The following is a 17402-nucleotide window of genomic DNA, read 5'->3' on the forward strand; positions in this document are numbered from 1 at the left end:
TTTTCCCAAACCGTACACAATATGCCATTAACTCACATCAGAAATCCTTCCACCTCCTGCAGTCATCCTGTTGGGACAGTATCAGGCATTATGCCAGCTGTGCCCACCAGCCAGGAAATTCAACTCTCATTCCCTCTGCACTACAAAGAACAAAACCCTTTAAACAACTCCTTTTACCTCTACTGTACTCATCTCTCCCTCCATGTACCCTCTGCCTCATGAAGTGTGGGATTATAACTCCTGACCTGGTCGTTACTTAGTTTAGCAAGGTACTGGGCACGATAACCTGGACAAAAGATTAAAAAAGAGATGGGCTTTTGGAAACTCTAGGGAAAGAGGTACCATTCTGCTCAGGCAGAATGATATCCATCACTGTTTGACAATTATTTTCCCAATTATTTTTCCCATCATCTCTTCAGTGATGGAAACGGAGACGAGCAGATTGGAGACTTCTCTATTAGCTTACCTGTGAGAGGTAACTACAGGACATAATGCCAGACACTTGAAAAGATAGGAGGAAGATAAGAGAAATGGACAACAGGCGTGATATGAAATAAGAAACATAGAGCGTACAGATGTGGGGGAAAAAAAGGGACAGTTTCTTCAGGGAGTTAATGATGAATTGAATTCTTTTGAGCTATGAACATTGTAATAGAGATATAGCACTCCTTCAGAAAAAGACCTTTGTGTTTATTATGGACCACCACGTCTAGCTGCACCCGAAATAATCTAGGCAGGCCCATAGGATGGTAAAGAAAAAGTAATTTTCTTTTGAATATTGGCTGTTTCAGCATTTCTGCAGAAGATAAATATTCATTGAAGATCAATAGTAAAAGGATGGTGCTTGTCTTTGACTGTCAGTGGTTAGAACTGATTGCATTTTGGTGTTTATTTAAGACTACTTTCCCTTCCACTTGCTTGAACTTGTGGTATTGGTAGCAGAGTTTCTCTGGAACTCACTTTTCAATTTTGGTGAATTTAAAATCAGTGGGACAGAGAAGGAGAGCAGAAGATGCAGTGTGGGAGATGGAGCAGCAGGAAACAGAGTGGAACTCATCCAACGTGTCAAAAGAAATGTGGAACCTCATCTTCTAAAAAGTGAATGCTACTAATCTCAACTGTATTCCAGCAATATGATGCAGTCATGATGAAGACAAATACAGCCCTGCTGGCCAGACTTTGATTGCAAATCCCACAGCTGATCCTAGACCACGTCTCCACCTGGGCGATTAATGCGTTGGATCCATCAATGCCTATATTTTGGGTATTAGGTTTTAATAGCAGAGGCAGATTTCTACAGTATTTGTAGAATGTCTTGTGCAGTGAGTCCCCAAATTGTTGGGAATAGACCAGTGCAACTGTTAATAAGACAGAAATCCAATAATCCTGTGGCTGTGGTGTGTTCTGCAAAAATCTGGGCTCTCATTCTAGCCTTGATGAAATGTTTCCATGCACGCAGGCACACATGCATTATTGCTCTTGGGATTATGCAGTCTAAATGTAGCACAGAAGTCACGGTATCTGTGGAAAAAAGAATTTGACATTTCTCCTCTAGAGAACGTTCAACTCTCTTACTTTTGGAGACAGTCCAGCTATTAAAGGCCAACATTTCCAAAGCTTCCCCCTGTAGTAGGGGAAAATAAAACAATACTGGGGATCCCAAAGCAACCAAATCTACTTGCAGAATGTTTCAGATGAGAACATTTTCTTTCAAATCTCTTAAGAAGAGAGATAAGAGAAACAGGGCACTGAGGGTCAGAGTGCCTGCCAAATTCTATTTTTGATGTTAGTCTAAATTCAGTGTTGCTCCCTTAAGCCATGGGTATTTACCTGTTACAGTTCTACAGCAGCACAAGTAGCTCCCCTAGCCTGTTAGTTAAACATCTTTACCCCTTAAGCAATACTATGCACTTGAGTTATGATTTGTCACTTTCTGGCCCTCGTAAAGATGTAGGATTTTGTAATCCGCAGGTTGCTTCTGTGGATGCCTGCACAGGGGAGCTTTTCTCCATCACTGAACAGAGGTTCCAAGCACCATACATCAGGCAGATTGGCCCCACTCGTCCACCCACCACCAAAAATTGAGCCATGATCTCTCACTTCCAGAGGACTCTGCAAGCAACCAAGGTTCAGAGCTACATTTCCTTCTCTCATATATGGTTGGCTTTAGACTGGTGTATCATTTAACCACACACAAAAACAAACAAACAAAAAACAAACAAACAAACAAACAAAAAACCCCCAAAAAACAACAACAAAAAAACAAACAACAAAAACCACCAGCAAAACACAACTTACCTTCAGTTTCAGAGCCTTCATTTGCAGTGGTATTTACATTCAAAACAGGCATTTGATGGCACAGCCAAAAGTATAAAGATAACGGTGATTTTCACCATCTTCCACAAAATCTTTGTGACTGGGTTCATGTTCTGCACAGAAATCTCACTCATTTGCTAGATGGATTTTACTCCTTTGCTAAAGAGACAGGAAAAAAAAACCCAAAAACTAGATGTTGTTTATGTCCTCAAAATGAAGCTGAAATAACATTTGAAGGATGCATGGGTGTTGTGGACAGGGTCTTTCTTTTTCTCATGTCTTTATTGGTGAAAATTCCCACTCTGATCCAGCTCTTTTATTTTTCATTCCTAGTTTTTTCTAACAGAATACACCGGGCCTCTACTAATATACCTGCTTTTTTACATTCGTCTCTCAACTATTTATGATCGAATGGAAACTACGAAGAACTTCCGCCACCCAGTGGTGCAGTAAGTGACACTCATGTGAATCATGTCCTGGAGACAGAGAGATGGAGGGGTGGGTGGTGGCTGGCTATCTAGGACAGGGTGGGAGGCAGCACTCCTCAGCTAGACTGGTTCCAGAGTAGTATTCAGAATTGCAGATCGTTCTCATCAAGCCTGACTAAAAATAGGGTTACAGTTGCAATGGTCACTGCATCTGCTTGCAATGGGAGACGTAGTATTTGCCCCTAAGTGTTTGCACTCTAGATGCACAGCCTGAACAGGAGGTTAAATAATAATCACAGGGTAGTAGACCCAAAGCCACACTTGACAGAGAGGAGAAGATAAGACTTCAGGTGTTCCACCTCTCAGTCTTTTCCCAGTGCCCTCCTACTTGAAGCTGGGTAGTGTCAGCGTAGAGCACAGCTCTCACCCAGGTAAGAATAAGGAGTTTGAAGAGGTTTGCTTGCCAATAGCCAGGTCATGAAGAACTGAGAAACTAAAGAGAAGCACCACAGGAATTCAGAACCATTAATCTGTTTTTTGAAGCTAAGCTCTTCAAAGCATAGTTGTTCTTCACGGTCACACAGTACGTCTGTGAGTTCTGAGAGTTTTAAGAAATAAAACATTCAAGTGACAAACACAAGTAAGAGCTCAGCCAGTATTACAGAAGCGTGAAAACTGCATACTGTATCCAGCTGTACAGAAAAAAAAAAGAAAAAGAACATAAATACAGGAGCAGAAATCTGGCACCTTTGCTTCTCTCCATCACTGTAATGCTAAAGAAAAACGAAACAGCTCAGGTATGATACAGTAGTTGCTGGCCACAAGGAAATGGGTTGATGGTTGGACTAGATCATCTAGTGGTCTTTCCAATCTTAATGATTCTATGATTCTATTCTACCAAATGTGACCTGGTTAATCTGCTAGAATCGAAAAGAAATGAAGAGATGACAGTCAACCAATATAACATTTGAGGATCTCAGACAGTTCCAAGCATTTTGTAGGACTCTAGAAGAGATATGCTTGATGAGGGAGATCAAGAACTGCTACAGATGAGAAAGTGGCAAGCAGTAAAGCATGGTAGCTGCCAAGAAGGCTCCAGTGGGAACTCTCACACTAAGGAGTGCAGTTGAGTTTGATTCTCCTCATTCTGGGAGCATTAGTGGGAGGGACGGTGGAAGGTGATCAAGGAAAACCAAGAGCACTGGAAGAGAAGGGGCACACAGGAAGCCTGAAGAAATAGTGCAGCTTTCCTCTAGTGTTCTTTTTCCATACTGTAATTGCAGGATTGAGGGAGCTGATATACAGCAGAGAAACACACTTGGGTGATGCTGCCATTCAGAGATGGAGAAACAGAGGCTTGGAGAGAAGTTAAGGAACTTAGTGGAGCTGGGAATGAGAATGCAGAATAGCTGAATTCCAAACCAAAGCCTTCCTTCTTTTGCTCATTTACTTAGAAAAGAGAGTTTTCAGTAGCACAGAACAGACAAATAATTCAACCTTCTTTTAAGTGGGCAGGAGGTATTCAGAATCCTTAAAGTGACTGCTCCTCAATGGGTGCACATCTGAAGGTCCACATCTTAAGCCAAATTAATTTTAAAATTCCCAACAAAGCTGAAAGCTTGCTCTGGCCTTTGGTTAAGTAGATAATCGTTTGAAATTTTCTTAGCTCAAATCTCTCTGGTTTAATTACTTTGAAATTGTTTAATCTTTGACTTTGGATACCATACAAGATGCATAATAAAAGTATTTGGGATTTCACATGCAGAAAACCACTTTTCATTTATGTTTTATAATTGGTTTGCACTGAGACAGACTTTGGTAGTACGGTAAATGTAACTAAGATAAAATACCACAAGAAATCACTCTTGACATTTGTTTTTGAAACCCAATCTCTAAGAGCTTCAACTCATTCTCTGAAGCAAATCAGCAGCACCTGATATTGCTTCATAATCTTCCTCAAAAGAGAATCAGTATAATAATTTCTACAACGATTACTTCAGTTCTTTGTAATAGGGAACAAAAAAGTCATCAGAATGGATTAACTTTGCAACAAAATCTCATTTTGTGTCCGTAAGGAAATGAAATACAAACTACCGCCATGCAACTACTCAAGTTGGCAAAGGACAAGGAAACCATTCAGAAGCTATTCAGAATGTTTTTAAATGTCAGACACATCCTGCAGGATCATTAAGGTAGCCTTAAAACATGGGAGACTTCTTTTGGAAAAGCATGGCAGATGTCTGCTTGTATACACAGCTGTCCTGCTTTAATGTCCTGTCAGGGCGATGCATCACATTGAGAGCTGGAGGAGCTCTTGTTAATTCAAGGCTAGTAAAAAGAAGCTGTTCCCGTGCAAAATGAAGGCAACTTTGTATAGCTCTGAAAAATTATTCCATTAATCTCTGATTCCAGATGCTTCAATTAAGACAAAATCTTAAATCTCACGATTTCACTGTTTAAGAATATTAGTCCTTAACGCTTTTTGTCTCATTAAACTGTGAAATAATAAAAATCAATCTTTCATTTACCTTCATTTCCTTAATTTCTTTCTTTTTTTTTTTTTTTTTTTTTTCTTCTAGCTTGGCTTGCTTCTGCCATTGTTTGCACTACATCAGACATCTTCTGGAAACGTTATTTGTTCACAAGTTTTCTGGAGGGCACACTCCTCTGAAAAATATGATAAAGGTGACTGTGAATCTCATTTTGTGTAAGAGAGAATATCCTCACATTGAGGCAATCTTGGAAGAAGATAGGAAAATAAAAAATAATTTATTTTCTAGCTCAATAAATAATGATTAGTCAAAATATAAATATAGAAAAAAATCTCAGGGCCATGTCCCCAGGAACATGAACTGAAATCAATGTCCATTTTAGCTACTGCATGACAATGTCCACTTTGATTCATCCACCCAAGGGGCTGGTTGTCACGTCAGGATATTTTTCAGATTGAATGCTATTTTATTATGAGATACAGTGCTGCAACAATGAGCAATGCTGACAGTATCTCACTCCACTTCCTTGGTGCAATATAAATACAGAGTAAGAGACAGCCTTTGCATTAGGAAGTTAAAATGAAGTTACAAATAAATTATAAATATATCCCTTATCCTATAGATGGAAGCTCCAGGAGAGAAGATATCAAGCTGCCTAAAGTCTTCTGTCTCCTGAACTGCAGCCATGTGTCATTATCTCATAGGCTCTCCTTCCTTTTATTTCACTTATTCAAAACTCATTTTGCATCACCCCACTTCTGCATGCTGAAAGAGCCTTCCTTGAAAAGTTCTGCAACACATACAGCATTTCAGTGAAGGATATAAACATATGGCCAGGAAAGGCAACTTGACTCAGAAAGATGCTAATAAGATTCCAAACCATGGATGCTGTGGTGCAATACAAAAAAAAAACCCCACAACATAAAGAGGAATATAAGCTAGAGCACCTACATGGCTTTGGAGCCAGTGCTGCTTCTAAAGAGATTCATGCATGTGGGAATTGAAGACTTACAGTAACTTATTCCCACGTGTCTGTGCTTAACATACTTTCTATGAAAAGCATAGAAAAATTAAAAAGAGAAAGCCTGTCCTGCATCCCTTTGGGATGGAGCTGTAGCCAGTCCCAGCTCACTGCTCTCCCTGAGATGGTACAAAGTGTGGACACACAGAAAAAGCTTTATTCAGTCTCCATGGTTGTCTCAGTGGGCTGCTGAGTTTGGACTAATCCCTTGTAGAAAGGATTGGAGCAGTGATCCTTAAAAATGACAAGAGCACAGTCAAATTGTCTCTGCTGGGGCCTTCCCAAGCCTTTGGTCACCAGCCACAGTTGGGGTGCTGCTTTTTCACAAGTTGATGTAGCAGAGCCTAATCCATGCTGGTAAATGACGTGTAGCTTAAAGGCACTGCATGCCCTTTTTCAGCAGGGTTAAAATTGGCTTATTTGATTTTGCTCTTTATTATCTTAGCTGGTTTAGTGTTCTGTTTGGCTAGATCTATCTTGCCTAGAAACGCTGAGTTTATGGTATTGTCACAGCTCAACTCTTTTAACCAGCCCTAGGCTTTTAATAGTTCTACTCAGAGAAATATGCCCTTCAGTGCAAGAATCAAATAAGGAGAAGAAAACAAATGTCAGTTCCTACAACAGGGATGAAAAACATTCAGCAGACACTGAAAAATTTGCGCAGTGCATCCTTTTTTTTATTTTTTATTTTTAGTGGCGTTATAATGTCTTAGAAGATCTATATTCTGTATATTCTCAAGAAGCAGCTGCAAAGCCTTTCAGTAGTCATCTGGGCTTTGCACCTAGTAGCATTTATAGTTTCAGTTCATACTTGCTTGTCACCCTTTCTAACAAAAAAAAAATATGTTTTTTGTCCATTCCAGGGCTGTGTCTTTTACTGGGGTTTCACTTCTTGGATTGCATATTACATCAACCATCCCCGATATACGCCACCGTGTATGTATAAGCAGAGCACAAAACTGACCTTGGTTTTAAGAAGTTTTTGGTGGGCAACCTCAAATCCTACAAAATCAGTAGATGTTCTGGCCCCCAGATACTTTCAAAATAGAACATAAATTCTATTTTAATTTGCTGTGATTCATTAGAAGATATTTGAATTTGGTGTGCTTTAACAGTAATGCTGCAAACAAGGCTGAAAGTTTCCAAGACTTGTTTTTACCTGCTGGGACCATCAGTTCAGTAGATGCAGCTTGAAGCCTGACACCAGGTTTACATCTTTAACGTCTAATTGCTTGCCACCTCTTTAAAAAAACACTCATAGGTAAATATGGTCAATGCTGGATCACCACCTCTTTGGCATGTATTAGTTAAAAAAAAGAAAAAAAAAAAAAAAAAAAGGATTATTTAGGATGCTGGAGATGGTGACCTCTACAGCCATATCCACAGATGGTCATACTGGGGACAGGTAAATAAAGGCAAGGAGAGCTGTGCATTAATCCAGGCTGACAAAGGGCCCATGAAGAACATCTGTTCAGCAGCTACATGCTCAGCTGCTGCTATGTGCTACCTGTTCTGGGGAGGATTTTTATCATATGCCCTTGACAACATGGAGGAGTTGTGTACCAGCCAGAGAAAAAGGGTCCTCAAAAGTAAAGGCTTGAGGAAACTTGTTCAGTGGAGTGAAGGACATGTACATGTTTTGTGGCCCTCAGCTGTGACCAAAGTTTGTAGGAAAATTGTAATCTTGAACACCCTACAGTACTGCAGTGGTCTGGGGACATCAGAAAAAAAAAAAAGGAGATGGCAAGTGAAGGGCAGGTAAAAATTGCAAAGGCTAAATACGTATGGTGAGACTGTGAAGCAGATAGCAGATACACAGTAAAGCTGTACAACTACTTACTTACTACTGAGCTTTACTGCTAATGGAGATAGAAGGCTGGGTATGGGAAGTCATATGGACAGAACTGCGATGCCCAGCCTGTTTCTTCCACTGACGTTCGCTTTTTTCTTCCCCATACCTTTCCAAGGAATATAACACTACCAACTGCTTTAACAAAGCAATTCAATGTTGGAAGCTGGCAAATATTAGAAAAAGTTAGGTGAAAATTACCTTGAGATCAGTGGTGAAGAGATTGGCATTTTTGGAGTGACTTTACTATTTGCATTGTCTTCATATTGTGTGATAATATCCACTCTTTATGCAGACTCTGTCAGGAAAGACGTATTTCTGCTCCTCAGCACTAGATTAATTTCACCCATAGCAAACCATGTGCATACTGTAAAATTCAATTTATAATTTCATTCTATTTTCTAGCATTTGGCTACAGACAAGTTTCTCTTGCTGCCCTTGCTTTTCTGGTAAGTACAAAGTAAAACTTTTATAAATTATTCTGCAATAGGAAGAACTCATGGTTTAGCAAAATGAAGTAATGCTACTATGCATGTCTATTTATACAGGTCCACTTCTGCAGTCCTGTGTCATTTGACTGGAATTAGTTGTATTAAGGATATTAAGGTTTCTGGACCAGCAAGTCTCCTAGTATTATTTGCCTTAATGTAATGCACGGTATGTGAGAGCAATGAGAAATACGTCAGTGTTATTACTGCTCATAATCATGCAAAATGCTAATATTTAGACAGATTGGAACTTGAAGGCTCTAAAACAGAAGAAGCTATCCTAAGCAGATTTAGAAGTAGTAATGCATAACTGAAAAATTTACTCATCCCTCCCAGAATGGGTGAAGCCAAGGAGAGTGCAGGAGATGAAGGATTTTTTGGCAGCATTTGTTTTTCAGCAGTTTTAAGCTTGCCTTTGTGTATAATTAGCTATGATCAGATAAACCCCTTTTCAGGTGTGGCATTATCTTTTTCAGCAGATCGAAAGGAGATCATAGAACCAGTAGGATTGGATAAGGCCACTAACATCATCTAATCCAACTGTCAGCCCATCACCACTGTGCCCACTATGTCCTTCAGATGAGGGTATTTTCTAGTATTTGGGCAGCTTTCCATTTTAGGTAAAAATGCTGGCTGTGAGCATCTGGATCTCATGAAAACAGAGTGATGCCATGAGCAGTCAGGGTGGCTTTAGAAGACTGATGTCCTTCTTGGAGGTCTTTGTAAGAAATAATTCACCTGTTTCATTTATGAGAAAACTTTTCTAAGGTGCTCACATTCAACGCAAGTTGAAAGAAACTGCCTCCTGAGAGAATTAAATGCCTGTAAATTAGATGGTGGGGGGGAGGAGTTCAGTATGTTCATGTAAAGATATATAAATAAAATTAAATATAAATAAAATGCACATAGCTTCACCCACAGATCACTCAGAGTGCAGCACCTGCTGAACCTGATGTTTCAATCAACCTATTGTCCTGAGACAGGCTGAGTAAGAAATTCCCACATGTATATTCTCTTCTGTCCTCTACTGGCACTGCAGTTGGAAATAGGCTGAGTATTAACTACCGAGCAAGCATAGGTAACCGAAGCATTCAGCCTCTTTAAAAATCAGCTGCAGATCAATTTACAGAAATAAAACAGCAAGAGGACACAGTAATGCATCTTTTTCCTTCAGGCAAACACTGTTCAGAAATGCATTCAAACAACTCCTTATTAAAATTTGAATGCTTTCCTAAATCAGAACCCTTAAAGATCACAGTTCTGGCAGTACTTATCTGGGGCTTGGCTATGCAGTCCTCAGCTTTTCCTGCCCAAATAAGGTATAGCAAAGATGTGCAAGATGCTCTGAGTTTGCACACCCAAACAGCTGGTGCTGTGCAGCTGAGGCAATAATCCCACACCATAGGGCCAGGTGGCTGTGGTGGGCAGCGGTGTTTCCAAAGCCCTAAAGACTATGCCCTTCCCAAGCTCAGGGATTACTTGAAGCCAACCAAACTGACTATTCAGTGCTACCAGTAAAATTAACTTATAACAAAATCTCTGCTCACAAAAAGCCATTCTTTCCTATTGAAACTTCTATGGAAAAGTGTATGCTCAAGCCTAGAGAAGAGCCTAGTTGAGGGTGTTTGATATAAAGTAGGGCCATTCCCTTCAGATCTGCACCAGCAACTGTCTGTTGTCTGAATTCTTGCAGCTGTTTTGAGAAATTCACAGCCATGGAAACACAAACTTTCCCTTTCAGACCTTGTGCTGGCAGATTCCCCAACAGTTTAAAACACCAATATACAAAAGAAAACGATTTGAAGCTGTTTTCACAGGATTCTAATACTTATGAATAAAATGTTTGAAAGACTTATTTTTCCTCTTTTAAGGCCTTTAATACATGTCTTTAGTACATATCCTGATTTAAGTGCATACAACTGCAGCTGCTGTAAACAACAGTACAGAGTAATTGGAAGAGTGTCAGCAGGCCCTTCTGAAAGATTCTCCTATTTGGAGAAATTACTCAAAGCTGGGATGGTTATCTCACAGGGTTGTAAAGATGGGAAATGCTATGTAGACTTCAACAGTTCAACATTATAAAGATGGCAAGGCTTCTTTCAGCAGTTCTCCATTGCCCCACATTTAACATTTCTGAGACACTAAGGACTAGCTGACATTTACCAATTCTTCTTGATATAGAGCATTACCAGCCACCTTTCTCAACAAGGACATAAGAGCTACTTATGAGCAGAATCCAGCTGTAGAGTCAGATAAGAAAAAAGGAATCCCTACAGAAATGCCCTTTGCTTTTTAAACTTTTATTTGACTATGTAATTAGTAAGTGTTAACTGTAGAGCATGAATCTGTTTTGCTCTATAATAACCAGTGGTAGAACCCAAAGGAATGGCACAGAGATGCATTGGGAGGGGATTGGGTTGGGTGTAAGGAAAAGATTCTCCTCCAGAGGGCAGTGGGCATGGCTCTGAGCTTCCAGAGCTCAAGAAGCATTTGGACAATGCTCTCACAGGGTCTGATTTTGGGTACTGTGTGGAGCCAGGGGTGGGACATAATGGTCCCTTTGTGTCCTTTCCAACTCAGGATATTCTATGATTCTGTAATGTCAGCGTGAATTCTTTAAACTTTGAAACCTTTTTCTTTGAAGTAATTATAAACAAAAGCAATTATGTTCCCAGCTCATAATCAGAAGTACCTAATGCTGTGGATAGAATTATAACTCCTGATACAATACCTTATCTCAGAATTTCCTTTTCTGCCAGTTTAACATTCTATACCTGGTGTTTATGACAGATGATAGCCAGTTAGCTGTAAATGAAAAAAATGTCACAGAAAAGGACTGCAGGATTTGAGCCATGACTACTTATTCATGCAGAATAACAACTTTGCTAATAGAAGAACTGGTTTAAACTTTCCAAGCAAAAAACACAGAAATATCTCTGCCAAAGGGGGAAGAATTTTCTTCAGCAATGCTATCTACAATTTTTTTTCCCATAAGGGCACCTTTCGATACAAAATGAAATTACATATTCCTTCTAATTAGTCTTAATTGAAGTTTGCTATGGTTAATGTTGTCAGTATTGGCTTTAAAAATGGCAATCATAGTTTTCTTTTTTTCTGAATTAATTTTATGTCTTTAAGACTTATGATATCTCTAGGTTTTAGCATTCATCTTATTTCTTGATTTTTGCTAGTTTTGAAAAGTTTAGAGTGATAAAAAACCAACTTTGTGACACTGTTTTTTTTTTCAGTCTGAGAGGAGAAATCAGTCTTCAAACTCATAACTAGATAAAAATGTCCAGTTCAAGACTGAAATGTAAATCAGCCTTTTGATTTTCTTCATAAAGCAAGGGAAAAAAATGAAAAAAAAAAAAAGTGGGAAGAGGGTAGAACCACTAACCCCTGGAAGGAAAGTGAGTTCATTATGTCTTTACACAATCAACAGTCCTACTTCTTTGCAGGCTGGGTTACATCCAAATATTGAAGATGGTATTAATTTCAGAAAAGCATCCTTCAAAATTCTTTAGGTTTCAGGGAGACCTTCTGACATCCCAAAACTGAGGCATGTTGCATGTGCTGGGCATGGGAACTGCATTGGTCCATGGACTGTCACCACTGGAATGCATAGAATGCATTTCCCATGGGGTGGGTGCAGAAGTCCTTCTGGAGTTCACATCTTTGTTGGAAGAAGCCCTGAGCAGCCTGATGTTGTGGTTGGCAAACCTGCCCACAATAGAGGGTTGGAGCTGGATGGGCTTTAAGGTCCCTCCAAACCCAGGCCATTCTACAGTTCTATGATTCTATAGTTCTGGAGGCAAAGACTAAGTGTGGAGTGGAGATTCTGGTTATGCTCTGTAACACAGCCATCATTTTTGGCTGAACTGAAAATATGTTTTTAATGTCTTACAGATGTGTGAAGCTGGAAATCACTTTATCAACGTAGCATTAGCTCACCAAAATCATTCAGGTCTGTTTTATATTTGTCTATTAAAGACTGAAGTGTGCTTAACCTATCCATCTTCTACTGATATACAGTAATTTATGTATCTACAAGCACAGAATAAAGAAAGATTAAGTAGGTGCCTTGCCATCAGTGCAATGTGTTCAAAATAAATGTGGTGACAAGGAAACATTAGCAACACTGTTGTTGTTCCAAAACTTGTAGCTAATTTGTCTTAGTTAAAAAACCTACAATTTAAATATGTATTTAAGCACGGAATTTCTCTAAAGCATCCTGTTAACTGGCAACAGAGAATTTGATTTGAAATCAGTTTCAGAAGCTTAAAAACTATATTGCTGACTTTCTATAGATACAACCATCTCATGCACAGATACACATACAGATATGTACAAATACAAGAAAAGAAACCCACATGTGGGCATCTAAGTGTGCATGTGCAGGCTCTTAAACACTGCTACAAGCATGGGTTTTTCATGATCTTTTGTACCTTGAGAATAAAAACCATATATACTGGATATATATACTGCATATACTGGAAAGTAAAATATATTTTCAGATAATAACAGTGTAATTACTCATAACAGCATTCATTTCAAGAAAATACCTCACCATGGTATAGGTCAATTTCATGCAATCAAGTCTAAAGCATTTTAAAAGAACCAAAAGCAAAATATTTTTATTTCATTTTAGCATTCTCGGTGTCTAAAAGCATTAAAAATAGCGCTGTTGCAAGAACTCAAAAGTGAAACACACCATGTATAAGCATTATTGTTGGTGTAGAGAGCCTTGCTCTTAGTCCTGGAGTTGTTTTCCTGTTCTACTCAAGGATGAAGGATGAGCATGCAAGAGGGGACAAGTTCATGTTCCTGAGTCAGGCTGAATAAGACACAGCCATGTCCTTTATATTCCAGAAGAATGCCCTTAGCCCTCTCCTTCCAGGTACTCCACTTTAAACTACTTGTTTCTCTCTTTCTCTGAATAAAGGTTTTATCCTTTGGACATGCCAAACCTTTCCTGTAAAAACCAGCACATGGTTCACTAAGCAGTGCTCTCACTGGGAAAAATGCAGCTTTTTCTGTCTCAAATGTTTCACACCATTTTCTGACTATAGCTGTATTTTGGAAATGCCAACCAAAGTGATGCCTGTCACACAGGCAAATTATTAGAAGGCCATGTTCTCCTCCCTGTAATAAAAACATGGTTTTTTTTTTTTTTTTTTTTCCCCTCTTTTGTAAAGGAAACAAAGCCTGTTTTCCAAGTCCAACCTACAACCCCTTCACGTGGCTCTTCTTGCTGGTATCCTGTCCCAATTATACTTACGAGGTACATAACTTTCTCTTGCCTATTTGCAAAGGGGGAGCTATTATATTGAATAACACCATGTTTCAGCACATCTGCCATTCTCCATCCATTTCCATGTACACCAACTATTGTGTTCTCTGTTTCAGAGTCTCCTTGTTCCCACAAATGCTTCTCCACCACATCTCTTTCCTCATGCCACTATCATGACTTTGTATATATTCACCTCCACTCCAGACTCCCCACAGATCAAACAGTTAACTACCCACCCCTTTACCCTCATCAAACCTACTGGCCATCCCTTTCCATCCATTTTTCCTCTCGCCTGTGGAGTGCAAGTGTCAGGCTCTTTTTCCAGGGGAAGCTCTTAGGGAAGTGGTCACTTCCAAAAGCTTTCATTTTTGCTTTATTTAAACATACAATTAACAATGCCTTTTCCTCTGCAACAGGTTGGGTCTTGGATTAGTTTCACGGTAATGACACAAACCCTGCCAGGTAGGTTTGAAACAGAACAAAGACAGCTTCAAAATTATTTTGCAGAGATGATTTCTGTAAATCTAAAATGCGCCCCAAACTTACATCATGTGAAATATTGCCATCAAATCTCCCTCATGGCATGACTGTATGGACCTTCAAAGTGCTCCCCTCAGAAAGCTGTGGGGAGCATGAGCACTACTGAAACACCCCCATTAGCCTCCCTTGATCAAAACCTGCTCTCTGCTTTTTATGAAGTACTGTTATTTCTTCAGTTTTCACAGTGAAAAACCTTGAAATTTAATAAAAAAAAAGTTGTAATTTCATTTACAGTCAGACATTTTTAATATAGGGAACACACTTTTCACTTAAACCTGAAATTATACTTCTGATAGGGACAGGAAAACAGAAATACTTAGTAGTTCCAATGAGTAAAAATGCACACAAGTGGCTTACAACATTTCCCCATTTGTTCATATCAAACAACCAGCTCATAACAACAACCTTATTAGCAGCATCTGCAAATCTTTCTCAGTATTTTCCTGCATCCTTAGAGACCTAAATACCTATACAAATATGGTCCCTGGGACTGAGCTTTCCAGAACATTCACTATTTAATTCTCTCTCCATTCCAAAATAGAAACCAATAAAAGTTACTCGCAGAAGTAGCCCCACTTTGCTTACAAGTGAAAAAAAAAAAGGAATTTCAGAAGCAGATTAAATTCTACTCTGACAAAATCAAGATATAATGAAGTTTTGTTTGAAAAGATAAAAATATTTGTGCTGCAGGTCCAGGCATGGAAATAATCTGAAAATATAGGGATGCTGCAAGGCTGCAGGGGCAGAAAGCAGCCAAGTGCAGAAGAAACTGCAGACTGTTTTGTAAACCCTCATATACTCACAGAAGCAAACACTAAAAGAAAACACGTGATCCTTTCTTTTTTCTTTTTCTTTTAACTCATTAGTCGGCATTTTTGCTTTCCTGATGGTCATCCAGATGTCTCTCTGGGCCCAAAAGAAACACAAGCTGTACCTGAAGAAATTTTATCCAGAAGTGCGCAGAAAAGCAGCTATGATTCCTATCGTCTTCTGAGCTCTTGGTAAAAGCTGAAGCCTAAGTGTGCACAGTTCAATAGCTAACTCAGAGTAAATGAGCCATTTAATTCACCAACCGAAGTGGGTCTGAGGAAGCACTACTGGATATCTTTTTCAGAAAATTAACAGATCAAAAAGTTTTAATTAAGTGGAAAAAAACCAAAAACAAAACCAACAAAAACAAACCAAACCGCTCTTCAATTCTTGATTCCCGCTAAAAGATATTTAATTAGATTTTCTACATGGAGCTAATTGGGAAAGGATGAGGAATTTTTTTATATTCGATTTTAGGCTAGTATTTAGCTGGTTCAAATGGGCACGGATGCTGTTAATATTAATGAAATACATACACTTAATCTGCATGTGTTCAGCTCCGGTGATTTTAAGGTTTGGTGTTAGGTGTTGACCAGATTCTCTGATTTTTGTGTCAGAAGTTGTTTCCCAGCCTCATTTCTATTAAATTGCACAGAAACAGCTAAACAGCTAAACAGCTAAACAGCTAAACTACTAAAACAGTTTAGTTTTACAAAGCTTTTCCTTCTTTCTTTTTTTAATTGAATCCAAGAGCAAGTTGTTCAATGCAAATTGGTTTCAAATGATCACTGCAAAGAAATCTGGTCCACTTTCATTTTCAGGCAGGCAGATCAGCCCCATAATCTCAGGGAGGGGACAGTTTGTGAGGTGCTACCAGGATGACTCAAGGTACAAGAAGCACAGTTAGCTTAGCCCAAATAAGCACCTCAGGAGCTGTTTACCTCCCTGCATTATTTGATGATCATTCAGCATGTGAGGATGGGAGAGATGGGTGTCAGCTCCTGTAGCAAATGACTGAAGTTTTAAAATCAGGTAAAGAGCAAAGACTAGGTACAAACAAATGATGAAACACTATAGCAGACTGAAAAAAGAAAAGCGTGGCTGATACTTTGGGATGTGGTCTTGAATTGCTAAAACTACTCTAATTGTGTCAAGCTGCTTCATGAATAGCAATAAATCCAACTTTCTGCACATTCATGGATCTTTCTGTGTTACTCTGCCTGCTGGGATTTTCAGGGAAAGTTCTGATCACAGATAACTTATCTTTCTACATTCACCAGTAATCTCAGCCACAAACATCATTCACCTTCTGAACCAAAACCATTGTCCCTACACAAACATTTTCTTGAGAAAATTTGTCTAGACTGCTAATTACCTGGGGAAAAAAAGATTCCTTCTCAAGCTCTAAATATGCTGATATTTCTTGTACTATGGGAGGAAATAAATGGTTAACTGCAAATACTTTTGGCAGTATTTTCTATTCAGTGCAGACCTAACTTTCTCAGTTAGATTTCCTCCTACATCAGTAAGAGATAGGCATGGGCAAGGCCACATGTTTATCAAAACACCATCGTCTTTCAAGGTCAAAGGGAAGGAGCCGGCATTCAATATGACCCATCACGTCATATTGACCCAGTTACCCCTCACTTTGACAACTCTATATGAAGTTACTTTACAGGCATTGCTTAGGATGTCACCATCTCAGCACGCTGCATGCACTGGTATACATTGGAAAATCGTAATTTTGCAATCTTGCCTCTCTGTGGGGCCCTGAAGTTTACTGGTTGCAACAAAAATCCAATCTTTTCTTTTTGAGGTAGGTCCCTGATTCCGTTATCCTCAGCTTTTGCACCTGGAAAGTTGTTGGACTGCATGGCAGTGAACCTCATCTTTCCCCATGTCTAATTCCAAGAACTGCAAATGAGGTAGCCTAAAGTTGGGCCTTCATTTTCACATGCTTTTTTTCATGCTTTTGTGGCCTGCTTTTGGTATGAAAAACCAATGTGGAAAAGAGCAGCACCAGCTCAGGCTCTGTGGTGGTGCAAGGAAACCCTGTGAAGTGATGTGGCAGATGCTCTTGTACACAGCCTGGCAGCCTGCATGTGGATGCCCCATTTGAAAAAGCTCTTAAGACCCAGCCATATGCTTGTCTTATAAGGCAGTTACCA

General features: G+C 39.3%; 1 protein-coding gene and 1 long non-coding RNA gene across 4 annotated transcripts in view; one reads left to right on the forward strand and one right to left on the reverse strand.

Moving 5' to 3' along the window:
• The window catches only part of LOC128080611 (uncharacterized), a 35156-nt gene extending 32749 nt beyond the window's left edge, over nucleotides 1–2407 (reverse strand). The window contains exon 1 of the long non-coding RNA XR_008206805.1: nucleotides 2299–2407. This is a non-coding gene — a long non-coding RNA (uncharacterized LOC128080611). The remainder of the gene's footprint in view (nucleotides 1–2298) is intronic.
• The window catches only part of TECRL (trans-2,3-enoyl-CoA reductase like), a 51820-nt gene extending 36104 nt beyond the window's left edge, over nucleotides 1–15716 (forward strand). For 2 of the 3 annotated variants that reach the window (XM_052682986.1, XM_052682984.1), the window contains exons 5-12: nucleotides 2650–2765; nucleotides 5324–5429; nucleotides 7121–7193; nucleotides 8512–8555; nucleotides 12501–12558; nucleotides 13790–13875; nucleotides 14301–14346; nucleotides 15291–15716. In XM_052682986.1, the coding sequence (XP_052538946.1) occupies nucleotides 2650–2765; nucleotides 5324–5429; nucleotides 7121–7193; nucleotides 8512–8555; nucleotides 12501–12558; nucleotides 13790–13875; nucleotides 14301–14346; nucleotides 15291–15418 (657 nt within the window). In that variant the 3' untranslated portion in view covers nucleotides 15419–15716. The remainder of the gene's footprint in view (nucleotides 1–2649; nucleotides 2766–5323; nucleotides 5430–7120; nucleotides 7194–8511; nucleotides 8556–12500; nucleotides 12559–13789; nucleotides 13876–14300; nucleotides 14347–15290) is intronic. The other variant, XM_052682987.1, reaches the window with a different exon arrangement.
• Nucleotides 15717–17402: the final 1686 nt, after the last annotated feature.

The sequence above is a fragment of the Tympanuchus pallidicinctus genome, unplaced genomic scaffold (assembly GCF_026119805.1).
Source record: "Tympanuchus pallidicinctus isolate F22 unplaced genomic scaffold, pur_lepc_1.0 scaffold2, whole genome shotgun sequence".
NCBI classification, from domain to species: Eukaryota; Metazoa; Chordata; class Aves; order Galliformes; family Phasianidae; genus Tympanuchus; species Tympanuchus pallidicinctus.